This window comes from Cyprinodon tularosa, unplaced genomic scaffold (assembly GCF_016077235.1).
Source record: "Cyprinodon tularosa strain WSP-4 unplaced genomic scaffold, ASM1607723v1 ctg12, whole genome shotgun sequence".
Lineage (NCBI taxonomy): Eukaryota > Metazoa > Chordata > Actinopteri > Cyprinodontiformes > Cyprinodontidae > Cyprinodon > Cyprinodon tularosa.
In genome coordinates, this window is record NW_024038003.1 from 709289 (window position 1) to 735986 (window position 26698).

General features: G+C 39.8%; 1 protein-coding gene across 8 annotated transcripts in view; it reads left to right on the forward strand.

Moving 5' to 3' along the window:
* The first annotated feature begins 6681 nt into the window (after positions 1-6681).
* Positions 6682-26698, forward strand: part of LOC119773179 (transcriptional repressor p66-alpha-like) — a 32161-nt gene continuing 12144 nt past the window's right edge. For 2 of the 8 annotated variants that reach the window (XM_038270109.1, XM_038270101.1), the window contains exons 1-2: positions 22727-22746; positions 23848-24359. In XM_038270109.1, the coding sequence (XP_038126037.1) occupies positions 22744-22746; positions 23848-24359 (515 nt within the window). In that variant the 5' untranslated portion in view covers positions 22727-22743. Of the gene's footprint in view, positions 6871-7043; positions 7300-22726; positions 22747-23391; positions 23511-23847; positions 24360-26698 lie in introns of those variants that run through there. The other 6 variants (XM_038270087.1, XM_038270095.1, XM_038270057.1 and 3 more) reach the window with 5 other exon arrangements.

Genomic DNA, 26698 nt, shown 5'->3' on the forward strand with positions numbered 1-26698 from the left:
AGTAATTTCTTAAAATTAGTACATTAGTTCTTGAATTGAGAAGGTAAGGGAGACAATGTGCCAATGGAACAAGACAATTTAAAAGGTATTGCCATTTAAAACTTTTTTCAAGTGCATATTATCTAATTACCTTATTTTAAGAGTAAAAATGCTCATTCCATTGGCAGATCATCTTATTTAGCTACTGAAATTCGAGCTAAATACACTTAATTTAAGAAAATTTAGCTTGTTTGTAAATCGGTTTTGCAGTGTAGTGTTAATGATGAGCAACAAGAGTACTCTAACTGGTGTTAAGTGAGATTGGCATGTTGATCAACCAATAAAAACATGATCCCCCTGAACTTGAAGCCAAAAGAAAATTCTCCACTATAGCCTACCGTTAATTAAGAAATCATGTGTAAATGTTTTTATGTGTTTATTACCAAAGGCTATAGGAACATCTAGTCTGTCATAAGTGATTTATTATTAAAAATACCAACATGCTCATTCATTTTTCTGTTGGGGTAATTAAGTTTTCCCCTCAGTGCTTATTAGCCCCTGCATGCCCTCCTATGAAAAATTTTCTGGTTACAGACAAAAATGAAAAAAGCATGTACATGCTGGAAGCATATTCATCAAGTTTGCATTAATGAGAATATATGTATAAGCTCTTTTAAGATCTCAAAAGATTTGATGTTTGGTATTCAGCAGGTGAATCAGGTGGAGGTTAATAGGTTTACTGATAAACTTTGAAATAGTCAGTATACAGATATTCTCCTTAAATATATACAGCTTTAAGAAAAGAGACAAAAAAGCAAAGATACAATTTTAATTGCTGTTATTCATGTTATTAATCCATTGCAACAGGGGGTGTCCCCAGAACTTAGAAATGAATCAGAGTCTTCCTCCTCTTTAATTCTAGACTAATTACAGGCCAATTAGCTTTCCAATGCAAATTTCCAAAGTTATGAAAAAGGCTAAAGAGAATTAACACATCAGATACTTAGAAACTCATAAATATTTACTTTCTTTATAGTTCAATTAAATATTTAACATGACTTTTTCCAAAGTTATATTGAGAGTCATTGAATAAAACTGTCTGGTTTTGAAGTGTACAGTATTGTAGCATGGTTTGAATTGTCAAAAATTACCTTTAATGTTGATAAAACTGTTTTAATTATGCTTTCTTCTGCACAATCATAAATGCTTTTTTTATTGTTGTCATGTTGGATTCTCATTTAAAACTGAAGGTTGATGGAGAGACAAGTTGAGAAAGCAAACTTAGACTGATTATAGACAGTGAACCGCTCAGGCTGCACACTCAAGGATTTTCATTTCCCATTAAAATACTGTTTAATTTTTGGTCGCATGCACCAGCCTCAAAACCATTCAGGGTTTAAGATGTTTCATAATTAATTACAATCACTTAAGAACCTTGACAGGAAGCCTGTGAAATCGCGCCACTGTCATGCTCTTAAAAAACCGAATTTGATGAATTTCAAATGTATTGTAACGTTTCACAATGTAAACATGTGGAGCTTCCTTCCTACAGAGCTAAAACCTAACTCTGACTGGCATCAGTTAAAGTTAAACATAGCCTGTAGTTGCATAGGATGTAAGAACTGTGCAGTCATGCTTAATTTCCAAATCTCTCTGCTTGATATTATTTTATCTTAAAATGTAAGATTCACTATTTGTTACTGGTTAGTAGTGTTGCACCGATACCAATACCAATATCGGGCAGGCCCCCGATACAGCACTAAATCCATGCATTTATTTGAAGTCGAATTGATTACTGCGACTGTTTTCACAGGTCTGCCTAAAAATTGGATCAGACAGCTGCAGCTGATCCAGAACGCTGCTGCCCGTGTCCTCACTAAGACCAAGAAAGTAGAGCACATCACCGCAGTTCTAAATTCCTTACACTGGCTCCCTGTATCTCAGAGAATAGACTTTAGAATACCTCTGTTAGTCTATAAATCCCTGAATGGCTTAGCACCTAAATACATCACAGACTTGCTATCAGTGTATCAACCCTCCAGACCACTCAGGTCTTCTGGCTCCTAGAACCAGAACTAAATATGGAGAAGCAGCATTTAGTTCCTATGCTCCACTTATCTGGAACAAACTTCCAGAAAACTGTAAAAGTGCGGAAAGCCTGAGTTCCTTTAAATCAAGACTAAAAACACATTTGTTTAGGATTGTCTTCGTTCTAGTTAAACAGTTCAACTGTCTTCTGTTTTTAATATTCTTTTTTGTTTCTGCATTTCTTTATTTCATTTTTTTACCTACTTGCTTTGATTCTGTTTTATTTTCCTATATTTTATTCATGTTAAGTACTTTGCATTGTCTTTGTACTGAATTGTGTTATACAAATAAATTTGCCTTGCCTTGCCTAAAAGGGTGGTATCAGTATCAGCGAGTATCGACCAATGGGGCACCGATACCATTTTGAGAGCCAAAAGTTTATTCAGCTATTGTCACCCATTCGTGGTAGGAAATAAAAAGTTCTCTTGGATTCACTTTGTATTAATCTTTTTCCTACTTCACAAAAGTAGGCAGCAGCTTAACAAAGCCATGAAGGCAATTATTTTACATCCAAGTAGTATGCAGTTCTTCATATATACACACACACACATCAATTTCAAACAGATGGTATCGGTCGATACTGCACAGCCAGGTATCGGGGCCAAAAAATGTCATTGGAGCAACATTACTGGACACTCAACTCTTGTACCTAATTAAATAAACAAATCTATTTCAATAAGTAAACATTTATGTAAATATTCAAATTCTAAATAACTTATTTAAGTATTTCTGATTCTAATCTATCACATGAAGCCATTATAGTTCAAATAATTAAATTTAGATGGATTGTTGTAATTGCATAAAAAAAACAAAAAGCAAAAAAAAAAAAAACGTGTTCCTTTAGGTCTAAACTAAGAATGACTACCAGGTAACACGCCTAGTGGGAGGTGTCAAAAGTGTCAAAACTGAGTTGAAGATACCCCCCCTTTTGCTCCTGCATGCTTTTGTCCCCTCAGCAGAGCAGAGAGGCTGCTGTGCGTGAAAGTTTCTGGACGTACTAGGTGTCTTGGACGCAGCAGCTGAAATGAGTGATTTCCTGCCAAATAGTGAGCCCATGTAATCGTGACTGCAGCAGCTACTTCCTGCACTGTTACAGTGCTTAATGAGGATTAAGTTGAAGCTGTCATGGTGCTCCGCATGGAGGGCAAGAGACGGAGGAGAGCGGAGCTACATGAATGATCTCATTTGGGTTTTCATGCCAGCACTGGACCAGCTTACTAATTGTGTCCTGTTAACAATACAAATATCCCTATACAGTACATGTGCTTATATTTGGCACCTACGGTTTAACATTGACTAGAAATTCAAATCTTTATTTGCAAAATTACCCATTGAGGAGACTAAATCTCTAATGGGACAGACAGACAGACAGACAGACAGACAGACAGACAGACAGACAGACAGACAGACAGACAGACAGACAGACAGACAGATATATAGACAGATATATAGATAGATAGATAGATAGATAGATAGATAGATAGATAGATAGATAGATAGATAGATAGATAGATAGATAGATAGATAGATAGATAGATAGATAGATAGATAGATAGATAGATAGATAGATAGATAGATAGATAGATAGATAGATAGATAGATAGATAGATAGATAGATAGATAGATAGATAGATAGATAGATAGATAGATAGATAGATAGATAGATAGATAGATAGATAGATAGATAGATAGATAGATAGATAGATAGATAGATAGATAGATAGATAGATAGATAGATAGATAGATAGATAGATAGATAGATAGATAGATAGCCCTAACCCTCAATTGCTCCCCAGCCCCGCACAGTGGCAGCCCACTGCTCACCAAGGGGATGGGTTAAATGCAGAGGTGAATTTCTCCAGTGTGAGATCAATAAAGTTTAATTATTATTATTAAATACACTACATTTAAGAATTTTTATTTATTTGTAGATCATTTTTGCAGTGTATATAGGAAATACCTGTTGAATAAATATAAGAAACATACACATCTGCTTAATAACTATTCTACACATTTAAAGTGAACTACAAATTGCCTTGTTACTTATGATTTTGCCACTCAGCTAAAGAAACATCCAGCAAAGACCAAATTCTTATCGTCCATTAGATACTGTGTTAATATTATTTGTTTCGTGCTCTGGACAAAGGTCTGATGGTAAATATTGACTTAGTGCACAATAAGTCCTGAAATTCCAACGTATTAAATCGACACTAAAACCAGTATGTACAACTACAGCATATCAACTGACCTGAAAAAAAGACACAAGAATTTTACAGCCTTGTTTAACCATTTGTGGTTCACTGGTTATTAATCCAGTTTGTAGAGGTATCTAAGGGTAAACCTGTGTTATGAGTGCATGAGTTTCCTTTAAGCAGCACCACACAGATGGTGCCTTCATTGTCAGAGTAAAAGCTTCTGATTTTATAACTCTGATGCTGAAATCATTTTTACTTCAATGTTTTTCATTAAAAATTAGCAAAATCAATAAAATACTCCTCTAGAAAGAAGGTTACATAGCTGATACTGAACGAAGGTTTGCTACCTCATAAGTATTGAACATTTTCTAATTTATGATGGTATAGTGTGAAGTTGATTGCTTACACACTGTCTGGCCTGAGGAGACTGGAGTGTTAGCATGAGAGAATACAAACAATCAGACCTGATGACACAGCAACATCTACAAAGAGCCCTTTTTTTGTCATTTAAAGAACGAAGGGGTGAGGCTGACATAGCACTTCATGCCCCCCTACTCTGCGGCGCCGCAGATAAGCTCTCCCACTTCAGGCTTTATAGACTCTTACTTATACTGCAGTGCTTCATACACTATACCCGCATCTTTCCGTGCATGATTGTGATCAGTTTAATTCGCATAGAGAGGTGCTTTGAACAGACAGAGCTTTTATTGGAAAGAAGATGGCAACTGGGGCCTTAACTGTTGTTAATTCAGGACTCTGAACGTTCTGGACTTGCATATTTGGTACCAATTAAGCGCCAATTAAAGCAAACCCCTCTGACATCTACCAAAAAATTAGACATCAATTCATTACGCTGGTGTAGTTCATTGACCCATCTTTGCAGTTACATCCCTTTTTTTTTGTTTTTGTTTTTATTTTTCAGACAGTGATTTTAGAATGAAGAAAAAACTGGACAATTGTCTCATGTGAGGTAATTTAGATCTTAATCTGGAGTCAGATGGACAAATGGGGATGTTATGGTGAACCCATGACTTCAGGGAAAAACAGAAGGCTGGGGTTAACGAACATTTCATGTAGGAAGTTATATGTACAGTATTTATTATGTTTCCACAGGAATGCAACTTCAATAACCAATAGATGATTTAGAGACAATGAATTTGACAGACTACCCCTAAACCTTCAACCTGGTTGTTGGAGGAATAAATCCTGGCAAGTTTATACCATTACAATCTTCACCTGTTAATGAATGGTATGTATTAAGTGAAAAATGTGCTAACTGTGAGTAAGAAGTAAGAAAAGCCTGCAGGTCCTGTGGGCTGCTCTTGGTATATAGTGGTAGCTGCTCTAAGGTAGGAACAATGGTGACCCTAACAGGGTCATGGGCATCCATGGCTCCCTGAAGCACATAGGAAGCGAAGGCAGCTGTTTGGTCGGATCCAACTGACACTCTGTATCTCGAATTCCTGTAAAAGTTCCGATTATGTGATGAGCGAGCAGATCTAATATGGCCGTGTAAGCAGGCCTGCCGGGACGGCCCACGTTTATCATATCTGATCAGTGCACAGCCAAATCAGATTTACTTTTGTATCAATACAATGCACATAGTCTCTTAGATTATACCATTTTCTGGGCTGTGTGTACCCTATATGACCACAAAATTAAAATCAAGTGCAGCCACTTCCTGTGGACAGTCATATTCACAATATCTATATATTGAATTCTCTAAAAGCTCAGTGGGTTGCACTTTGTTAGAGGACAGTTAGAGTTAAAATTTTAGTGGATTTTCTTTTACTTCGCCCCTCTTTTTAAACACCCTGCTTTACTGGTGATTAATGAATGGTAAGGCAGCTTAGCCGCTGCATGGCGGAGCCGTTTCATGAAAGAGGCTTAAGATTGATCTTTTCTACAAAGAACTGTTCAGATTGGTCGGACCTTATAGCGAGGATGAAAAGGACATCAAGAAAGCTATTAAGTACAGCGAAGGATGTGTGATGCTGAGAGCCTGCATCTACCTGTGGAATATGTTGACTGAAAAGGATGCTTATAGGCCTCTTCTTCTAAAGCCCCTGTCATTTTATGAGTGCATATGAAGATTTTCTACCTCTGCAACAAAATAAATCAGTGGGTTCTGTCATTAGAGTCAAAACAACAGAGATATACTAACATTTTTTATCTATCTGTGGCATGTCTGACCCATTTGAGCTGAAGTCCTGTGAGAAAATAAAGATTTGAGGAAAATCTTCACTCTGACGTCCTGTGTCTGAGAGTGAGCATGTGCTTTTTTTTTTTTTTTTAATCACTGCTGCTGCTAAGGGTCAATCCTGCAGACGCAGACACCTTGGCCCCCACTTTGGCCCTTGGTGGCCACCGGCTTACATGATGTGCTCCGCTCGCCCTGGTATGCCGAGGTGCGCATGCCCACTAAGAGGACGCAGCGGCTCCATGTGTGTTGAGGCGCATTATTTGGCAACAGACGCGGCAGCGGGGAGGGCCGAAAAAAAGAGGATATCCCCAGGATTTCAAAAAAAGCAACGATTTATCGAGGTTAATTGCAGATTAAACGTTCCCTCTTCGACCATCGGGGAAGAACGGGCGACAAAGCTTCAAAGTAAGTTGACTTTTAGCAAGCTTAAGTTTTTTAAGAGAGTGGATCGAGGGGAGCCTTTTATTCGGACTCGACGAGAGGAGACAGGTTTTCCTCCACCTATCTGTGACGATAAAGAAGCTGATGGGCTGTTGAAAAGTAACACTTCTCCGCAGAGCCAAAGGTTGAGCGCTGGGGAGGACGAGGAGGAGGAGGGGGGAGGCTGGCTCAGCCGAAATTTTGCTTTATTTTACGCTTCGTCAAACTGGCCGGTGTGTAAATGTGACAGCCGGAGTTGGTTCTTTTCGATAGAAGTAGCTAAATGAGGTGAGGATTACAACGTTACACCGCCGGCGGGCGGCTCGTCGGCGGCGAGCTCACTCCGTGGGCCCGGTGGGTGAAATTTAAGAGTTCCGAGTGGAAGATTTTTTTAACTCAGGAGGAGGCAAACAGGTAAACAGTCCCAGCTCGAGTCAAACAGTCCTACTTTCAGGGCTTTATGGGGAAAGTTTGTGCTGTCCCGCTATCGGGGTGCAGTCAGGTCAGCGGTTCGGGCTCGGTTCCGACGGTTTGGGTCACGGTTTCGAACAGAAACGGAGATAGAGGAGTTTTACTAGTTTGTCTGAAAGTATCTCTCAGCCGATGATGCACGGACGGTTACCGTATTTTTTTTTCTTTTAACCGAGGCTAATGGCTCTTCGTGTTTTTGTTTGTGCGTTCTAGCTAACGTTAGCTCGCTAACTAATAACACCTCCTTCGAGGCGGTGTCAGTAATAAAAAGCCGGCTAGTTGCACATGTACTGTGGGCTGGGTTTAGTTTTTAAAGGGCTGACTGTGGTGTTGGACGGTGTGGAGGCTGCTTGGACCGTAATGGTGGACACGGCTGGCCGCTTTTAAGCCCGTGGCACCACCGTTGGTTCTGCTATCTGATAGCTAATCTTCCTACTTCTCTCTGTGACAACCGTAGTCTTCCTCCTCTTAAAGCTGAACACACACACATGCCACGCACGTGCGCGCGCACGCGTACACACACCCGCTCTGCCTCTTCTTCTCAGCCGCACACACATTTCTCCACACGAGTTTCCCGGCGCTTCAGGACCAGGATATATCTCAGGATTTTCTTTGCCATCGAATTGGTTTGGGAAAAGATGATCAGCTTAAGTTCACGATGAAGCATTTAGGTGGATTTGAAACGTTTAAAATTTGATGAATGAACATGAGCGACACTGTGAACCACGTTCAGCGACGTGCCATTGGTGGCTGCTGCTCACGTATTAACAGTCACCTATTTTTATTTGCATTTATGATCGAAACCTTAATGAAGTCCTAGGTCTACAAAGTTTTGTCAGGTACATTTCACTTTGTGGGAAAACCACACAATAGCTGAACATGTTAGTCTATTTTTGGTGATTTAAAGCTGGTGATTGAAGCTATACTTTATAGAATAACCTTTCTCTTTTGTTACAGCTGCAAGACTTTTATTGCTTGCAGCTTGTTATGTCTTTAAAATGAAGCATTTGCCTGCTTTTTCTTTATAAAGTAACTCTGATGAAGTAGTATTTTTTAAAGTCCTGCCACACATTTAAAAACAGATTTAGATCTGCCTTCTATAAACCATCATCCATCTCTCCATCAGCTTACTTTTATCAACATCCCTATTCCTTCTAAAGAAAAGCATCCCCAGAGCATGATGCTGTCACCACCTTGTTTCACTGTTGCTTTGGAGGCTTTGCAGTGCCAGGTTCATCCACTCATTACATTTTTCACGTAGTACATAACATGGCAGTTAAGTTTTGGGGTCTTCTCTAACCACAGTGACTTCTTCTACATATTTGCCGTGGCTTGTGGTACGTTGCAGATAGGGCGTCTTATGGCTTTTTTTATTTTTTGAACAAGTGCCTTTGTTCCAGGGAAGCACGTGACAGTTTATGTTTTGAGTGATTCCTTCATCTCAGGTGAAGATCTCTGTGGCTCCTCCGAAGTTACGACGCCTGTCTCTCTGACTAATGCTCCCCTTGTCCAGTTGGTCGTTGTAAGCGGACAGCCAGGACTTGGTAGATTTGTGCCATACTTCTTAGTTTCTGTGGGTGGTCTGGAGGTACATTAGTGGATGTTCAAAGCTCGAAATAATGCTTAATAATCAAAACTTGTTTTGAGCACCAGAGCTTTATCCCTGACACCGCTGGTGTGGTCATTGCCCTTCACAAAGCAGTTTGTCCGTTTTTCAGGTTAAACGATAATTATTCTCTATTTGAAATGTACAATTTGCTATTTTTTTTTTTGTAAGATAATAAAAATAAAACTGCATCAGTCCTAAATTGTCCCAATATTTTCTAACTCCTATGTGGGAAGAATTGGAAAACTTTATCAGTTCTGCTGAGTAATCAGTCAGACAGTGTTTATTCTTATCAGTTGTTATTGGATACTTGGTACTACAGCCAGATCACTCTAAAACACAATTATGGTCTTTTTTTTCTCTCTCCTAGGATCCAGAATAAACCATCAGTTGTTTATCAGAACAAAGAGCGTGTAAAGTTTTGTTTACATGTTAACAATATGTCAGCTGTTAGAAAATGCTTTGCTTTGACCCTGGGCTGTCCTGACTGGCAGAGGGGAAGTTTAGTTCTGTGGAAGGGCTATCCACCCAGGAGTGCTTTTAAAAAAAAAAAAAATTATATAGTTGCATTAATGTTAGAAATGTAATTTAGGAACTACTCATAAGTTCTAACCTTAGCAGAAAACCCCATCCCAGCAATCTCACACACACAAAGCAGGTCCAGAGCTGTTGTGCAATCAGCCGAGTTTTGTTAAGGGTCATCTGCCGGCCATATTTGAAGTATCTGCACAACACTCCTTGGATCACAGGATTGCTCTGTGGTCAGTTATGGAGTTTGATATAATATGCTGCATGGACATAGTCTGGTTTAAAAAAGTTCTCAGGATTTCCTAGCTTAAGCTGCAGTTTGACAATGTAGTGTGGCTGCATACCTGCTAGTTTTTTTGTTTTTTTTTGTTTTTTTAAATCCTTGTGTCATATAGTCATGGTTTCTCAGGGTAAAGGTCTATCTGTGTTTGAATAACATGCTGAACATGTAATGTATGCTCAGTAGGGCTGAGGAGAGTCAGGATCTGAATGTCTGTTAAGATATTCACCTCGAAGCAACAATAGAAGACAGATGACAGCCCCCTTATAGTGGCCACGTTAAAGATCGTTCATTTGTTCAACGCTGCGGGTGATAACTGCTATTTGACAGATATTAGGGAAATCACTGGCGATTGTTTTTCCACATATGGGGGGGAGCTTCATCCTGCAGACATGGCTCATTTAGTTTTATGTAAAATCCCAATGATTAAGCACAAACTCATTAATAAGCATCAAGGCTTTTGTTCCATGTTCCATTAGGATTCCAAAAAAGGCTTCTAAATGGTCATGTCCTGTATTAATGATGGAGCAGGAGGGGGGTGGCGGAGCTGATGCTTGCCACAGAGTAAGCCCTGTGTTCATAAAGCTACTGTACCTTGAGCTATGAATGCACATAGAAGCGAGGGCTGCAGCAGAACTGGGATCCTTTTGTCTGTGTATCTCTGCGCTTAGCCTTTTCACTGAAGTGACTTTAAAGTGGAGAAGCCATCATGCAGTCTCCTTTGCTGTTGTTACTCTCAGAGCAACCCAAACTAGCTTTAATAAGCAGTGTCCCTCCAGAGAGGTGGGTTTTATAGTGCTCCTTTAAAGAGTTTTCCTGTTTTCTATTTCAGTGCATTTTAGTCACAATTTTTTAATGTAATTTTTTTCTAATCAAGCAGCTTTCCAATAACATATGGATGCCTTAAATATTCTGGTCCATATTAATATCTCATCCCTAATTTTCTCTAAGAACCGGTGATTTTCATGCTAATTTCCAATTAAAGGCTGTCCACTTACGTTGGTTGTGATGAGTTGGTCATTGAACAACTCATCACAACCAAGGAGCATCTTTAACCAGTCTGTTATCTTGTTCGAACAGTATGGATTATTCTCTGGCACTCAAAAGCCATTTTTATGAGTGGAGAAAATTTTACTTCATCCGCCTATAGAGGGCGTGCAGTCCCATGACGGCTCTCTGTTTTTGCCATGATGGACGACATCAAACCACCTGCATTCGTGTCATGAACAGCCAGATATTTACTACAGAGATAATAAATGAGTGGCGAATCTGCCAGCCTAACATTGTCTACATATGTTGTACAATTAGATGGGGAGTTAAAAAAAAACTGCCACATTTCAAAAAAATCTGTTGTTGGAGTGAAGGATCCCTATAATGTGCATTCTAGCTTGTTTTTACCGATTCAAGACTGCCATCTGTAGGATATCCACCACTTCACCTGCTATGACTTGTATACTTGTTTAAGAAATTCCCAATCTTATTTTTTTGGAAAAGCACTGAAGGCTTATAAAAGTTTAGAGGACAGTAGGTATGTTCTGTATACCAAGCGAGGAAGAGCGCTGCGTTATGCCGCTGGAAGGAGGGGAGCATGGAGGACATAACTATAAAAACGGTTAGCCTGTTAACTATTCAGACCGGGAGATTTTCTCACGATTTTATGTCTCTCTCAAACATCAATGCCTTTAAATTACCATGATGATGCTTATATTAGCAGTTGTTTGAATAAAAATAACAAAACATTTTTAAAACAGTAATTTGAGCATTAAAAACAAACCATTTAAGAAGTAATTTCTGCTAATTCTGCTAGTTGTAGCTTCTTCCAGCTCTGTCTTTTTACAGCAGCCACCCATCTCGCTCGCCTTCCTGGGTCTTTTGGAAAGCCGTCCTTTCCTCCTGGTCGGTTTATACATCCATATGATGAACATGAGATTAGGAAGTTTATGTTGGTGTTTTCAAGGTTATATGGAGAAAAACTATAATAGCTGCTGGTTATGTTCTATGTATCAGTGGTATGTTTTGCCATTCAAGGATGAGGAGTCGTGGGTGTCATGTGATTGGCTACTGTCAGCTGCATGTCCTTTATATAGCACTGAACACCTTGCCATGGGGATATATCAAAACTATTTGGTAGTTAGTTTGCTATCATAGTTGACAGAAACTTTGATAGGTTTATATAACCATCGGTTAATATTAAATCGGTCACAAGTATGTATGATTTCTACTGTACAGATACTATCATATCTGGTCAAAATTGGTGTCACTCAATACTCAAAGCTGTCATATTGGTATCGTAACGAAAATGGGGAAAAAAGTTGTCGGGACATCCTTAATACAAAAAAAATTCCGTTTTGTTTATCAGACCAACAAAGGTCTCTTGACTCACTGAAATGGCAGCATGTGTCTATTCTTGGGGATAACTGTGATGTTTACAATTTACAGAAACTGCTACAGCAGCTAGTGTGCAGATGTTTTGCACATGTTTGTTTGAACTCCTATTACTCTGTGTTTTTTAGCCTCCAAAAAAGTAGCTCAGCAAAGTTATAGAGTTGAGTTTGGAGACTGTTAACTTTCTGGGGTATAGAAATGTACATCCCTATTGGTTTCCTGGTGGCAACAGATCATCTTTATCTCTGCTCAGTTGTGTTTGGTTCCTAATTTTATTTTTTTTATCTTTATCAAGTCCTTCTGCTCTGACAGTGCACTTTTAGACCTGTAACAAATAAAATCTGCCATGTTTGATTCTGTAATTCTGAAATCCACATATGCCGTTTCAGATTTACAGCAGCAGATTTGACTTGGATATTATTAAAGAAGAAATATTAGATCCAAGCCTTTCTTTGTACTGAAAAACCAACATTTGTTTTTTTATCTGTGAGTTTTTTTTTTTTTTTTTTTTTTTTATCGTGGATTAAGTATGACTTGAGTGAAGCTTCAGTCCATATGTACCTGTGTATATAAAGTGGAGTTTGATTAAGCCTTTAAACTGTGTTGAATGTCATTATGGTTGGTGTTGCTATGAACATTTGTTGTCTGTGTTTTCCCCTTTAACCTCAGATTTTAAAAAAACTACCAACATTTCCAGATCCAGGTTTTTAAATCAAATACTCTGAAGCATCAAACAGAAAAACTCCTGTAATCCATCGTAAAATTTTCTGTTACAACCGTCTTGTTTTCTTTTTAGTCTGAATCAACGCGTTGTTTCGTGGAAAATACAGTTTCCTTCCAAATAGGTGGCTACAGCATGTGGACTTCCTTTGTTTTATTTTGAAACACCTCACTGCTAAGAAAAATAGTCAACTTGGACTTGTTTTTCCACTCATAAACTCCGTCTACAAATTGCTTTGATGTTGTTGTTTTTTTGGACCCATGGAAACCGTGAAAGCAAAACAGTAGATGAAGTTTCTACCATTGTCTGTACCTCAGCTAGGTTTCTCCAGATGTGGTTGCTGACATCTTAGTTGTGTGAAAGACAGATTTACAGGTGCTGGTCATAAAATTAGAATATCATGAAAAAGTAGATTGATTTCAGTAATTCCATTTAAAAAGTGAAACTTGTATATTATATTCATACATTACATACAAACTCATATATTTCAGATGTTTATTTTGTTTAATTTTGATGATTACAAATGACAACAAATGAAAATCTCAAATTCATCATATCAGAAAATTAGAATATTGTGAAAAGGTTCAAAATTGATGGCCCCTGGTGCCACACTCTAATCAGCTAATTAACTCAAACCACCTGCAAAAGCCTTTAAATGGTCTTTCAGTCTAGTTCTATAGGCTACACAATCATGGGGAAGACTGCTGACTTGACAGTTGTCCAAAAGACGACCATCGACACCTTGCACAAGGAGGGCAAGACACAAAAGGTCATCGCTAAAGAGGCTGGCTGTTCACAGAGCTCAGTGTCCAAGCACATTAATAGAGAGGCGAAGGGAAGGAAAAGATGTGGTCGAAAAAAATGTACAAGCAAGTAGAGCTGGGCGATATGGCGATATATATCGTGAGGACGAGAGAAACATGTCTATCGTGACCTTTCTCCTCTATTTTTTCTATCGTGATAAACTTCTTTATTATTATTATTACTGCTAATATACATTTTAATATAATCTGTTAATATAACATTTTGCGTTTTTGCTATGCAAACTCTAAGTGTATATAACGAAAAAAAAAGAGAATAAAAAGATAATGTGTAGAGAACGTGGTTTTGCGACACTACACCGCTTTACGTCACGCGGCTTTGCACCATACGTTTGCGACATTACTGATGGAGAGAGCCCGTGAAATTTCTTTCTGGCTTGAAAAAAAAATGAATGATGGACACCCAAGAAGATTTTACCGTTAAAGCGGAGCTGCCTGGCTTATATGCTAGTTGTCGGGCTGAAGTGGAGAGAGAGGTACGCAGTGGTGCGACGCATTATGCGTTGACTACGGACATGTGGATGAGTAGAGCAACACAGCCTTATATGAGTCTCACCATCCTTATCACGGACTGGACCCTCCGCGCTCGGTGTCTACAGACCGTGTACTTTCCTGAGGACCACACCGGAGTGATGCTCGCCCAAGGTATGAGCCTGACATTGCTATGCACTTTTGTACGTTCGCTAGTTTTACTATTATTGGTTTTACTAATATGCTTACACCAATGAACTGTGTGCTTTTACAGCATACGCATCCATTACTGGACCTCACTGATATTATAATTTATTCTGAAGGGGGGAAAAGTGAAGGCTACTGCACCTGTGAGTGTTGTGTTTACACACAAAGGTGCTGTAGCATTCACTTTTTCCCCTTTAGAGTAAATCATACTGTGTGTATTAGTGTGTACTGTTTGTTATAGTTTGTTGTATAGTACTGTTGTGTTCCATGTTTTTAAACTGTGCAGCACGTTTCTCTTGTGACTGCTGAAAAATAAAGAGAACAACTGAAACACCCATAATTGTGGTACAGGTCGTATGATGGATCACATTTTTAACTACACTGACACTCCTATCCAGTAGAACATGTGGGCATTTTAATTAATGTATTACCAGTGCAGACACATTTCTTCTTAAATAGGCGAGGCGCCTCCTAGTGGAAAACAAGGTAAGTGAAAGACAAGAGAAAAAACTGGCCTTGGAATTTTATAAAATGTCAATAACAAATGAATATTAAATGATTAATTACTGCAGCGCAATAGCCAAGATTCTATACTGTTCACTGTCATGGCCGCAAATTGCATAACTGGTGTTCTTGGTTTGGGGTTGGGATTCTCATATTAGGAAACAAGATGATGGGTAAAAAATAGGCGATGAAAGATTTTTTTCAACCCTGTCCATCTGACGGACTATGAAAACATAAAATGCAACATCAGTTGTGGTATATCGTGATATACACTATATTGCCAAAAGTATTTGCTCACCTGCCTTGACTCACATATGAGCTTAAGTGACATCCCGTTCCTAATCCATAGGGTTCAATATGACGTCGGTCCACCCTTTGCAGCTAGAACAGCTTCAACTCTTCTGGGAAGGCTGTCCACAAGGTTTAGGAGTGTGTTTATGGGAATTTTTGACCATTCTTCCAGAAGCGCATTTGTGAGGTCGCACACTGATGTTGGACGAGAAGGCCTGGCTCTCAGTCTCCGCTCTAATTCATCCCAAAGGTGTTCTATCGGGTTGAGGTCAGGACTCTGTGCAGGCCAGTCAAGTTCATCCACACCAGACTCTGTCATCCATGTCTTTATGGACCTTGCTTTGTGCACTGGTGCACAGTGATGTTGGAAGAGGAAGGGGCCAGCTCCAAACTGTTCCCACAAAGTTGGGAGCATGGAATTGTCCAAAATGTCTTGGTATGCTGAAGCATTCAGAGTTCCTTTCACTGGAACTAAGGGGCCAAGCCCAGCTCCTGAAAAACAACCCCACACCATAATCCCCCCTCCACCAAACTTTACACTTGGCACAATGCAGTCAGACAAGTACCGTTCTCCTGGCAACCGCCAAACCCAGACCCGTCCATCAGATTGCCAGATGGAGAAGCGCGATTCGTCACTCCAGAGAACGCGTCTCCACTGCTCTAGAGTCCAGTGGCGGCGTGCTTTACACCACCGCATCCGACGCTTTGCATTGCACTTGGTGATGTATGGCTTGGATGCAGCTGCTCGACCATGGAAACCCATTCCATGAAGCTCTCTGCGCACTGTTCTTGAGCTAATCTGAAGGCCACATGAAGTTTGGAGTTCTGTAGTGATTGACTCTGCAGAAAGTTGGCGACCTCTTCGCACTATGCGCGTCAGCATCCGCTGACCCCGCTCCGTCAGTTTACGTGGCCTACCACTTCGTGGCTGAGTTGCTGTCGTTCCCAAACACTTCCATTTTCTTATAATACAGCTGACAGTTGACTGTGGAATATTTAGGACGAGGAAATTTCACGACTGGATTTGTTGCACAGGTGGCATCCTATCACAGTTCCACGCTGGAATTCACTGAGCTCCTGAGAGCGACCCATTCTTTCACAAATGTTTGTAAAAACAGTCTGCATGCCTAGGTGCTTGAATTTATACACCTGTGGCCATGGAAGTGATTGGAACACCTGATTCCAATAATTTGGATGGGTGAGCAAATACTTTTGGCAATATAGTGTATATCGTTATCGTGATATAAAATAATCCATATCGTGATATAGTATTTTTTCCATATCGCCCAGCCCTACAAGCAAGAGAGATAACCGCACCCTGGAGAGGATTGTGAAACAAAACCCCTTCAAAAATGTGGGGGAGATTCACAAAGAGTGGACTGCAGCTGGAGTGAGTGCTTCAAGAACCACCACACACAGACGTATGAAAGACATGGGTTTCTGCTGTCGCATTCCTTGTGTCAAGCCACTCTTGAACCACAGACAGCGTCAGAAGCGTCTTGCCTGGGCTAAAGAGAAACAGGACTGGACTGCTGGTGAGATGTCCAAAGTCATGTTCTCTGATGAAAGTAAATTTTGCATTTCCTTTGGAAATCAAGGTCCCAGAGTCTGGAGGAAAAGAAGAGAGGCACTTCATCCACGTTGCTTGAAGTCCAGTGTAAAGTTTCCACAGTCAGTGATGGTTTGGGGTGCCATGTCATCTGCTGGTGTTGGTCCATTGTGTTTTCTGAGGTCCAGGGTCAACGCAGCCACATACCAGGAAGTTTTAGAGCACTTCATGCTTCCTGCAGCTGACCAACTTTTTGGAGATGCAGATTTCATTTTCCAACAGGACTTGGCACCTGCACACAGTGCCAAAGCTACCAGTACCTGGTTGAAGGACCATGGTATCCCTGTTCTTAATTGGCCAGCAAACTCTCCTGACCTTAACCCCATAGAAAATCTATGGGGTATTGTGAAGAAGAAGATGCAATACACCAGACCCAACAATTCAGAAGAGCTAAAAGCCACTATTAGAGCAACCTGGGCTATCATAACACCTGAGCAGTGCCACAGACTGATCGACTCCATGCCACGCCGCATTGCTGCAGTAATACAGGCCAAAGGAGGCCCAACTAAATACTGAGTGCTGTACATGCTCATACTTTTCATGTTCATACTTTTCAGTTGGCCAACATTTCTATAAATCCTTTGTTTTTATTGGTCTTCAGTAATATTCTAATTTTCTGATATGATGAATTTGAGATTTTCATTTGTTGTCATTTGTAATCATCAAAATTAAACAAAATAAACATCTGAAATATATGAGTTTGTATGTAATGTATGAATATAATATACAAGTTTCACTTTTTAAATGGAATTACTGAAATCAATCTACTTTTTCATGATATTCTAATTTTATGACCAGCACCTGTATGTTCTTTCATAGGAGAGAAAACCCATGTTCACAAATTAAACGTTATCTCCTGTGAATAAATTGGCTTCAAATGTTTCTTAATCATGCTAGTGTTCAGTCGTGACATTCATAGTTCTTAAATTTTCATCTTGTTTGAATAATAACCTGGGTAATGTATGCCAGACAGTATTTGTTGATTTGAAAACTATGAACCCTTTCTAAATGAAGTTTTTTGGGAGTGGCTTCTAGGGGCTCTTATTTTAAGGGGGTCTGTGAGGTCAGTTTCTTGGGCTGGTCTGGGATCTGTGTGTGTGGTTGGTACAAGAAATGATGTGTAAACTGCCACGGAGATGAAATGTGAGACCTGTCAGCCATTCACATCCCCCATTACAAAGATAGGTCTGGTGTCCGTGTAAGGTTGAGGCGGTTGTAGTGGTATGTCTTGTGTCCAGACTCCTTCTACCCCCCACACAATCGATCTGAATCACAACAGCATATAAGAACAGAAGCGCACACACACACTGTACAACGCTCGTCAGTGTGGGAGGCTCCACGTTCACTCCAGTACCTTAGGGGTTAACTGAAGACTCAACCTCTCTCTCCGTCATACACACTCCTATATGCACACACACACACACACACACACACACACGATAACCGGTTTAAACCGGTTCCCAGGAAAGTGCTTTGTGTGTCCCACTGAATCCAGGGAAGTGTCACGTCATGTGTGTCTCAGTGATGTCAGAGTATTAAAAAAAACTTCATCAGCTCTCGGTGATCAGGCGGCGGCTGTGTGTATGTGCTGTATAGGTATGCTTTGAATACCCTAACTGTGCTGGATGCTCACCACTGTAACAACTTTGTGCACAGAAAAGGGAAGGGGGGTAGAGGGCCTGTGGAGCCAGGTTGTTGGGGTTAATTGTACTCATTTTTCACCCCCTCCTAGCCACTTAAAAAAAAAACACCCTTTAGTTTCCTGTAGAAGGTCCCCCGGGTGTCCCTCAACAGATCTTTAAGGGCTTGCTTATTTTCATAGCATTGCTTTTTGTAAGATTTGGATCTTAGCTGCAGAGCTACTGCAGCTACTGACTGAATAGATTTTGAGCCTCACCTGTAATTCCTGTTTGACATTTTTGTGACCTTTGAGCAGACCTCTCTTATTGTATCATGTGATATTGGACATGTGTTAATGGCCAGAGTGGATCAGAGGTATCTGCACATAGTGGTTGTGAAAATGAAGTCCCTACAAACTGCATTAGGCATTGTGGCTACATTTTTATTGTACCGGTGTGTCAATCAAATATTATTTCATGACTCGTTTAAGAAACCGAAACTGTGTTTGTTTCTTATAGTTGTGTTGATTATGACTCACAGATGATTAAAACACAAATGGCCCTGCCTTTGAAATTAGAATATTGATTAAAAAGTACAAAAATGGAAACTCATTTTGTCTCAACTTAATTGGCTAATTGACTCAAAACCCTTACAGATATTTGCCGAGCCTCTAAATCGTCTCTCACCCTGCGTCTTTAGGATACAGCACGGGGAAGCCTAGTGACTTAAAAGATGTCCACAACACAAGCCATTGATCATCTCCACAAGGGCAGTAGGCCAGTGAAGGTCCTTCCTAAGAAAGCTGGTTGTTAAGTGCACGCTGTATCTACCCTTACATATGGGAAGCTACGTGGAAGGGAAAAAGTACAGCAGCAACAGGGTTAACCAGTCATTCAAGAACTTTGGGGAGATCCACAAGGAGTGGCCTGGGGCTGAAACGGTGTATCAAGGGCCGTCGAGCACAGATGAATCCTAACCTGAACAAGAGGGCAGAAAAAAAGACTCCACTCTGGGGAGAAAAATAACTTAAACAAATTAATGTTCTATGGTTCAAAGTTTGCTTGTTAGATGAGGGTAAAGTTTGGATTTCATTTGGAGTAGAGAGGCACAGAAAATACCTCGATGAGGTCCAGAGTGAAGTTTTTACAGTCAGCTATAGGGGGGGGGCTGTGTGCACTGCTTGTGTTGGTTGTCTGAAGCCAACAGTCAACACAACCATCTACCAAAAAGTTTGAGAGTTCATACTTCTTTCTGTTGACCAGTGCTCTTCTGGTTGATGCTGATTTAATTTTCCAGCTGGGCTAGGCCTCCTTCCCACAAGCACCAGCTCTTTCTGTGGACATGGTCTTACTGTCATTTTACCTAACCTACCTGACCCCATCAGGGAATCTGTTATTGAAAAGAGGAAGAGGCAACAATTCAGATAACCTAAAAAGCCATCAAAGCTGAGATTCCATCAGGACTGGGTTATGCTTGACACATACATAACCCGTTTGTGCTATACATTTTACATTTGTAAACCCTCAACAGTAGGAGCTGTTGCCGCACAGATGCATCAAGCATAAACCAAGGTTAATACTACGTCCATGCACTTATCCTCTCTATACCACTCTGCACTGATGCAGTATTTCATTGAAAAAAAGAGCTAAATATAGATTGAATAGAAATGAACATGCTTTCCAGGGGTTTGTCATTAGTTTTTTAACGTTCCCTGATCTTATGTAATATACAAATTTTCTGAGGCACTGAATTCTGCCTTTCATTGCCTGTAAACCTGCAAGAAACAAAGCATAAAATATCCAATTCTGTGTCAGGTACCTCTATAATATTTGATTTTTCACCTTTGGATATGAATGAAAATATATTCGATATTCCCACAATATATCGATGTACCTGTAGGATAACGCTGGGCATGAACATGCCGCTTTCACATTAGTTACTGAGGGGGCACCTTTCAGGGCTTCCTGGTTGACACTGAGCTTGGTATTTATTTACTTACTGACTCTATATTAAATGTATCTTTCACTAAGAAATATTATGGACACAAATATCATGATTATCGCCACTGGTGCCTTGAAAAATGCTCAAATTGATAGGATTTATTTTGGATTTCATAAAATTCTCCAACATAAAAGGCTGTTGGCAGAGGTTTGAGCTGACATTTATGCACATAGTAAATAAAGAGAACTATATGATTTTTGCTTTTGCTATATAGCAAAAAAAAAAAAAACATGATAAATACCAGCTAAATTTGCCTGTATTTTGTTCTTTCACATCCTGCTGGAGTTCTGCTTATTAGAATAAAATATGCCTAACCAGCTCTTATTAGCAGGCTAATTAGTTAGAGTATCTGCTTTGGTTGCCAGCCCTCAAGCCAGCTGACCCAATGTAGATTTAAAACGGTATCATCATGCGAAAAGATGAGACACAGAAGTGGCAAATCTAGGAATGCTTTTTCTTTTTTGTTGATGTGCTGCGGGAGGTTGCAGAGACTTATTTTGATGCACTTGATGCAAGCAGTAATGTTTTCCTCAAACTCAAGCATTCATAAAAACTTTAAACGGATCAAACATTGCTAAAAGAGCTAAAAGATTTTTTTTTTAAGAAAAAAAAGCAACGTTTCGTTTTGAGATTTATGTAATTTGAAATGTCACAGGATCAGTTGGGTCTTTAGCTGTGGTGTTTTGTAGGGCAGTCATGTGAGTAGCTCGACTACTCCACATTGCTGTTGCTGTGTGGGATGCAGACTCCCTTACATGATGCTGGCTTATATTCTCTTCATTTGACATCAGTTTTTGTTTTAGTGTTTAGGCGATGTTGTCAACAGAATAGATGAGAATATAGAGTATCATTAAAAAGACTCAATACACACTAAAACATCCTGTTGAAATGAATTCCTGAAGTTTTAATCAACTATACAAGGAAAATATCATGAGCAGAGAAAAGACAGATGGGAGGAGGCTGAGTCAGTGTTTCCTGACTCCATTTATCCTGATTCTCCTTTCATTCTTCTGGTTTATAGGATTTTATTTTTTATTTTGCTGATTCTTGTATCATACTGGTCACCCTCTCTCTTCCTACTAGACTATAATACCACTCTAAACCAGGCTATAATACCTAAGTGTAGGAGATGTCTGATATAATCCTTACTGGGTGCATTTTTATTAATCTGATAACAAGTTTATCTGTGGAAAACTGTCCTTTAATAAATGCTTCTAAATATCATGCAGCCTTTTATAAATGCAGCACCTCAAAAAGGGAATTCATACTCCCTAAACTATTTTTCCTTATTTTTTACATTTAATCATCGTCTTTTCTGTATTTTATTTGGGTTAGGCAGACTAGCTCTTAATAATTTAGTGGGAGAAATGTTTGTGGATCTTTTGTTCATTTGATTTTCTTTTTTTTTTTGTATCAAAAATAGATTTCTGCGTAAAAAAAAAAAAAAATTAGACTGCAAATTCACTCCACACTTTTCAGATTTTTTGGTTTGTTTAATCAATTCAGAAGCATGTTCCTCGTTGTGCCTCTCAATTATTTGGTGTTTTATCACACACAATGGCTCTGATATTGGTTGAAAGAAAGAAAAACAGTTGAAGGGATAAAGGAGGTGTAAGGGATATTAAACCATCTGAGGGGACGCAAGAAACGAACAGGAGGATAAAGTAATAGAGGGCAGTGTTATAACAAAAGTAGCAGTCGTGTATTGACTGATGTGGTCAACAGTCGGCCGGCTTCTGCTCTTATTTCCGACATGATGGGTGGGATTCAGAGCAGATGTGTGACATGTACTGGAGCACTTCTGTGAGGGCAGTCTGTAATGCTCATCTGTGTCACAGAGAGCTGCCTTTTGTCTTTGGTTCAACTCCTGGTGGCTTTTTAGCCTCGGATAGGGCTGAATCTGCAGCGCGGAGGACAGCGCAGCGTAATGGGTCAGGTTATCATCTGACTCTTAAACTGTAAATTAGGACTGTATTTACCTAATTTTTTGCTATAAAAGTCCCTAATTTAATCCCTGTGATGATAATGTTATTTCAGCTGTGTGATACATCAGTAGTTTTTATTCATTTCTAAAACTCTTCAGTGATCCTCACGTTTTTTTTGTTCTGTTTTTTTTTTTCCCATTTGGTGCTAAATAGCATCGTGTTTGTTTCAGATTTCTTTACTTGGGTTTTTGGTTTAGACTAAAATTCGGATAATTACATGTTTAGGAATTACGCTGGAGTCAACATCTCTGGTCATGTGACTGCTGTTAATCCAACATGTTTTGTCTTGGGGCCATGTCAGTGAGGCTCTGTACCCTGTTGTGGATTCAAGGTCAGCTTTGTCTGCAGCAGTTGCTTAATGGTAGGTGTGCAACCATAACAGTGCCGAGTGAAGGGGATAATCATGTTGTTAAAGGTGGTTTGGGGTTTCATGATGGCAGTTAGAGAGTAGGAGGTGACAGATTGTCCTTTAAAGCTTTGTGGACTACTGTGTTGATATTACTGCATTTAGTACACATAAACAGATCAAGCTTCCACCAGTTGGTATTGATCTTAGGTTTTCTTTGAGTTCTAACCTGCTGATTTTTAGGGGGAGGGGTTTGTGTTTTTTATTTTCTTAGGTTTTTTTTGTTCCTAAGCCCCATCAGTCTTTCAAACCAGAGTTAAACTAATCACAATTTTCAAGTCAAAGGGAAAAATCCAATCTCGTTAATCTTGTTTTATGATCCTAATACCAATTTTACAGGGTTGTTGTTGGGTGTGAAAAGAAATACAATTTTGAGGATTTAAACTGCCTAATTTTACCTTAAAAGTGCTTTAATTTATTCTGATTTTTGCAAATGGGACACATGATACATTAAGTTACATCTTATATTAGTTTATGTTCACCTATTGTCTCTTAAAACACATAGCACAGGACGACTGCTTTTAGAGCCGTGAAGAACTGCGTCACACAACTAATTAACCAGTAAATTGATTTCTATTTTAATTCGTATTTTCTGCTGTGTTGGAGACATTTCCAATACTGGTATTGGAATCAGAACAACTCTAGCAGTCTGTCCCATGCTACCACACTTGTGAAAGCAGCACCAACATTCAAAAGTGAGCAAAACATCAGCCAGAAAGGTACTGAGAATTGGTCTGTGGTCTTGCTGATTACCAATAATTTCCCCCCCGTTTTCTATTCCATTTGCACAACAGCATGGGGAAATGATTGTCAATCAGTGTTTCCTCCAAAGTGGACAGTTTGATTTCACAGAAGTTTGATTTGATTGAAGCTCTGTTGTGTTGTTTATGTTTCCCTTTATTTTTTAAAGCAGTGTATAATATTGCTAATACTTTTAACACCAGATAAAATTGTTCATGTATAAATGACATAATGCCGACAGTTTGTTGTTAGTTTTCGTTTTTTTTTTTTTTTTTTTATTGGGACAGCTCAGTTAATGTTATTCCTTTTCTGCAGGCGATGTCTGAGGAGGCTGTCCGCCAGACTCGCAGCCAGAAGAGGGCGCTGGAGAGGGAGGCTGCCTCACAATCTGTGGACCTCTCCAATGCTGACTACGAAAGCAAAAAACCTAAATTGGAATCTTCTGAGCCATCGTCAGGGGCACAAACTAAACCCAAGCCAGACCTTTTGCTGGCACAGGACGCTCAGAGCCGGACTAGACCTGGATCCGATGCTGAAACGGAACCGGAGCCAGAGAAGAGCCGATTGCCGTTACCTTTAGTGTCACCCCTGACTTCAAAAGACGATTGTGATCGGACACAGAGACACCAGACGACTGAGTCCGGCTCAGACAATCGAATTCACTGCAATGACAGACAAAGGATGGAGCCAGCTGTGGAGCCTCGAAGCCGGCTCCGGCAGACTGAGGCTAAGACCTCAGGTGGGACGCTCGCTGCGGGCGAGGTGAAGGCAACGATCAAAGTGGAGGTTCAGACCGAGCAGCCTGTGGACATGAGCACCAGCAAAGGGTGAGAAACTAAAAGCAGCTTTTAAATCTTCTGCTTTAAAAGTTTCTTTGATACATATTTACAGATAAAGTCATAACATCGCATAAGTGTTTTTTTAGAAACTCAGAGGAAAAGCTCTTTTTTTTCTTCTAAAGTTTGTTTTTAATGAAGATGTGCTTCACACAATACATCAGTTAATGGATAAGGGAATGGGGGTTAAATACAATTCTTAAGGCCTGGTTATACTCCCGCAGCAGTGTGTCGCAGTGAGCTTGTCGCAGATATTTTTGATTTATGCCCAATATTGAAGCGTGATCTGCGTTATTTTATTCCACACCACAACACAAGAGGGACAATCATGAACTAGCTGTGGGTCTAAGATGCAAGTTTGTTCGACAGTGGAGGAAGGGACGAGGGCGAAACAGATCCAGGTGGAAAAAAGGTCCTAGCATTCTCGCACACCTCGCTCTTCTAGCTGGTCCATCTTCACGAGTCGTGTTCCAAAATGGCGGTCATACAAACAAAACAAGCCGGTAAGGTACCAAACAGGAAATACGCATAGTGTAGAGAGGGCCAATCAGATGCCTCCTGTCTGCGGCTCTGTCTGCGGTAACCTTCAATTTTGGAGGGGTGCTCCAGAGTGTCTGCGGGGGCACATTTGCGTTCACTATGACACACACGCAGACTGCCTCGTTTCTGAGTATAAATCAGCCTTTAGGACGACATTCTTTTTGGTAAAAAAAGACCTAAAAAATGTGGATAAACTTGTCATGTTCATTGCTCAGGTGTCTTTCCACCTTTACTTCCAAACAAACAGTCTACACATAGTAAAGGTTCTGGGGTCTCTCCTGTGCATTCACTTTTAATTTCATTTCAAATTAGGTGAGTGACTTAATCATTCTAAGATCTTTATAATATGATGTTACTCTTTAAAATCTCCACACCATAATTTCATCCTTCCTAACTTAATTTATGCTGTATGCACTCTTCTGATATGCACACAATGTAGTTTGGTTGCCCAGTATGGCTGATCTCTGCTAATATATGGGGGATCATGAGTTTGAAAACTGATGAGTTGCATCATTGGATCTCAACTACTTAAGGAGATCCTGGTTATGTTTGGTAGGTCTAAGCAGCCTTCATCAGGAAAGGGAAAATCTAAGCCAGGTTTTCTAGGATATTTTGTCTGATTTAGAGTGGGTGATGGAGATGCAGCACTGTTTCAACTCAGATTAATTCTTCACCTATCCTATCCATGTCTGTCTGACTGGACAGATCAAATTAAAATAAATCCTTTAACTTCAGACTGAGGTGTTGAGGATGAGATGGTCTAAAGCACCTCATAAATTAGGTAGTTAGGACCAATCTTTTAAAATTATTTCAAAGATCTTTTTAAATGCTGCTTTGAAACGTATGAGAACTTTTATTTAGTCCAAATATATGAAGCAAAAACTCACTAAACTCTTCCAGTTGTTTAATGGTGGGATTTGAATTTTTCAAAATTTAGGAATACATCCTTTAATCAATAGCGTCCCTGTTCTGCACCATTCAGGGTACTGACAGAAAGTCCCTTTTGGCCACTTTCCTTCATGCCTTTATTACTTATGCCCAATTTCGTGCTACTTTATTACACATGAATTATAGACAAATGTAAGTTGATTTCCTTTGTGGTCCCAACATGTGATGCAAATTTCTTGTCAGTAGTCCAATTAGAAATGTGTATTACCTCTGGAAATCCTTGGCCTTGTGTTCAGTGTTCGTTTTTCCCCGCTGTTAGTCATGAAGCGGCCTGATCACATGAACAATCAGTTGTTTCAGCTTCAAAAGTTTCTTTGCCCACTAAATGGCTGCCAGCTACTTTGTTTCTCCTTTTTATTTTTTAAGCATACTTTAAGAAGCGGTAATAATGATACTTTATGTGAGTATAAATAGATGTGTTGGGACACTTTTGTAATCCCTGTGTTCTCTCAGGCTGTGTTTTGACAGGAGCCTAAGTAGGGGGGGGCGCATCTTTTTTTAGTCCACCTCCATTTTCCCTCCACTCTCCACCTGAACCCTAAAAACTCCTCTCACACAAAATGAAGCCGTGTGTCACAAACTGGTTCCAGCCGGCTGTTGCCATGGTTTCCACCGTGGAAGGAACAGGGGGAGTTAATGTGTCACGTGATGCTGACTTTGAGGTCATGTGACTTCTTCGGAAGAGTAGTGATTAATCCACAGGAAGTGATGATGATGGCGCTAAGCCCCCGAGGAGAGATTATTACGCACACACATACAAATAAGGAGGACAGCCAGTGGAGGCAGGCCTCATATTGTCTAGAAAATGTTTATGCCCGGTAGAAATGTTTAATGTCTGCAAT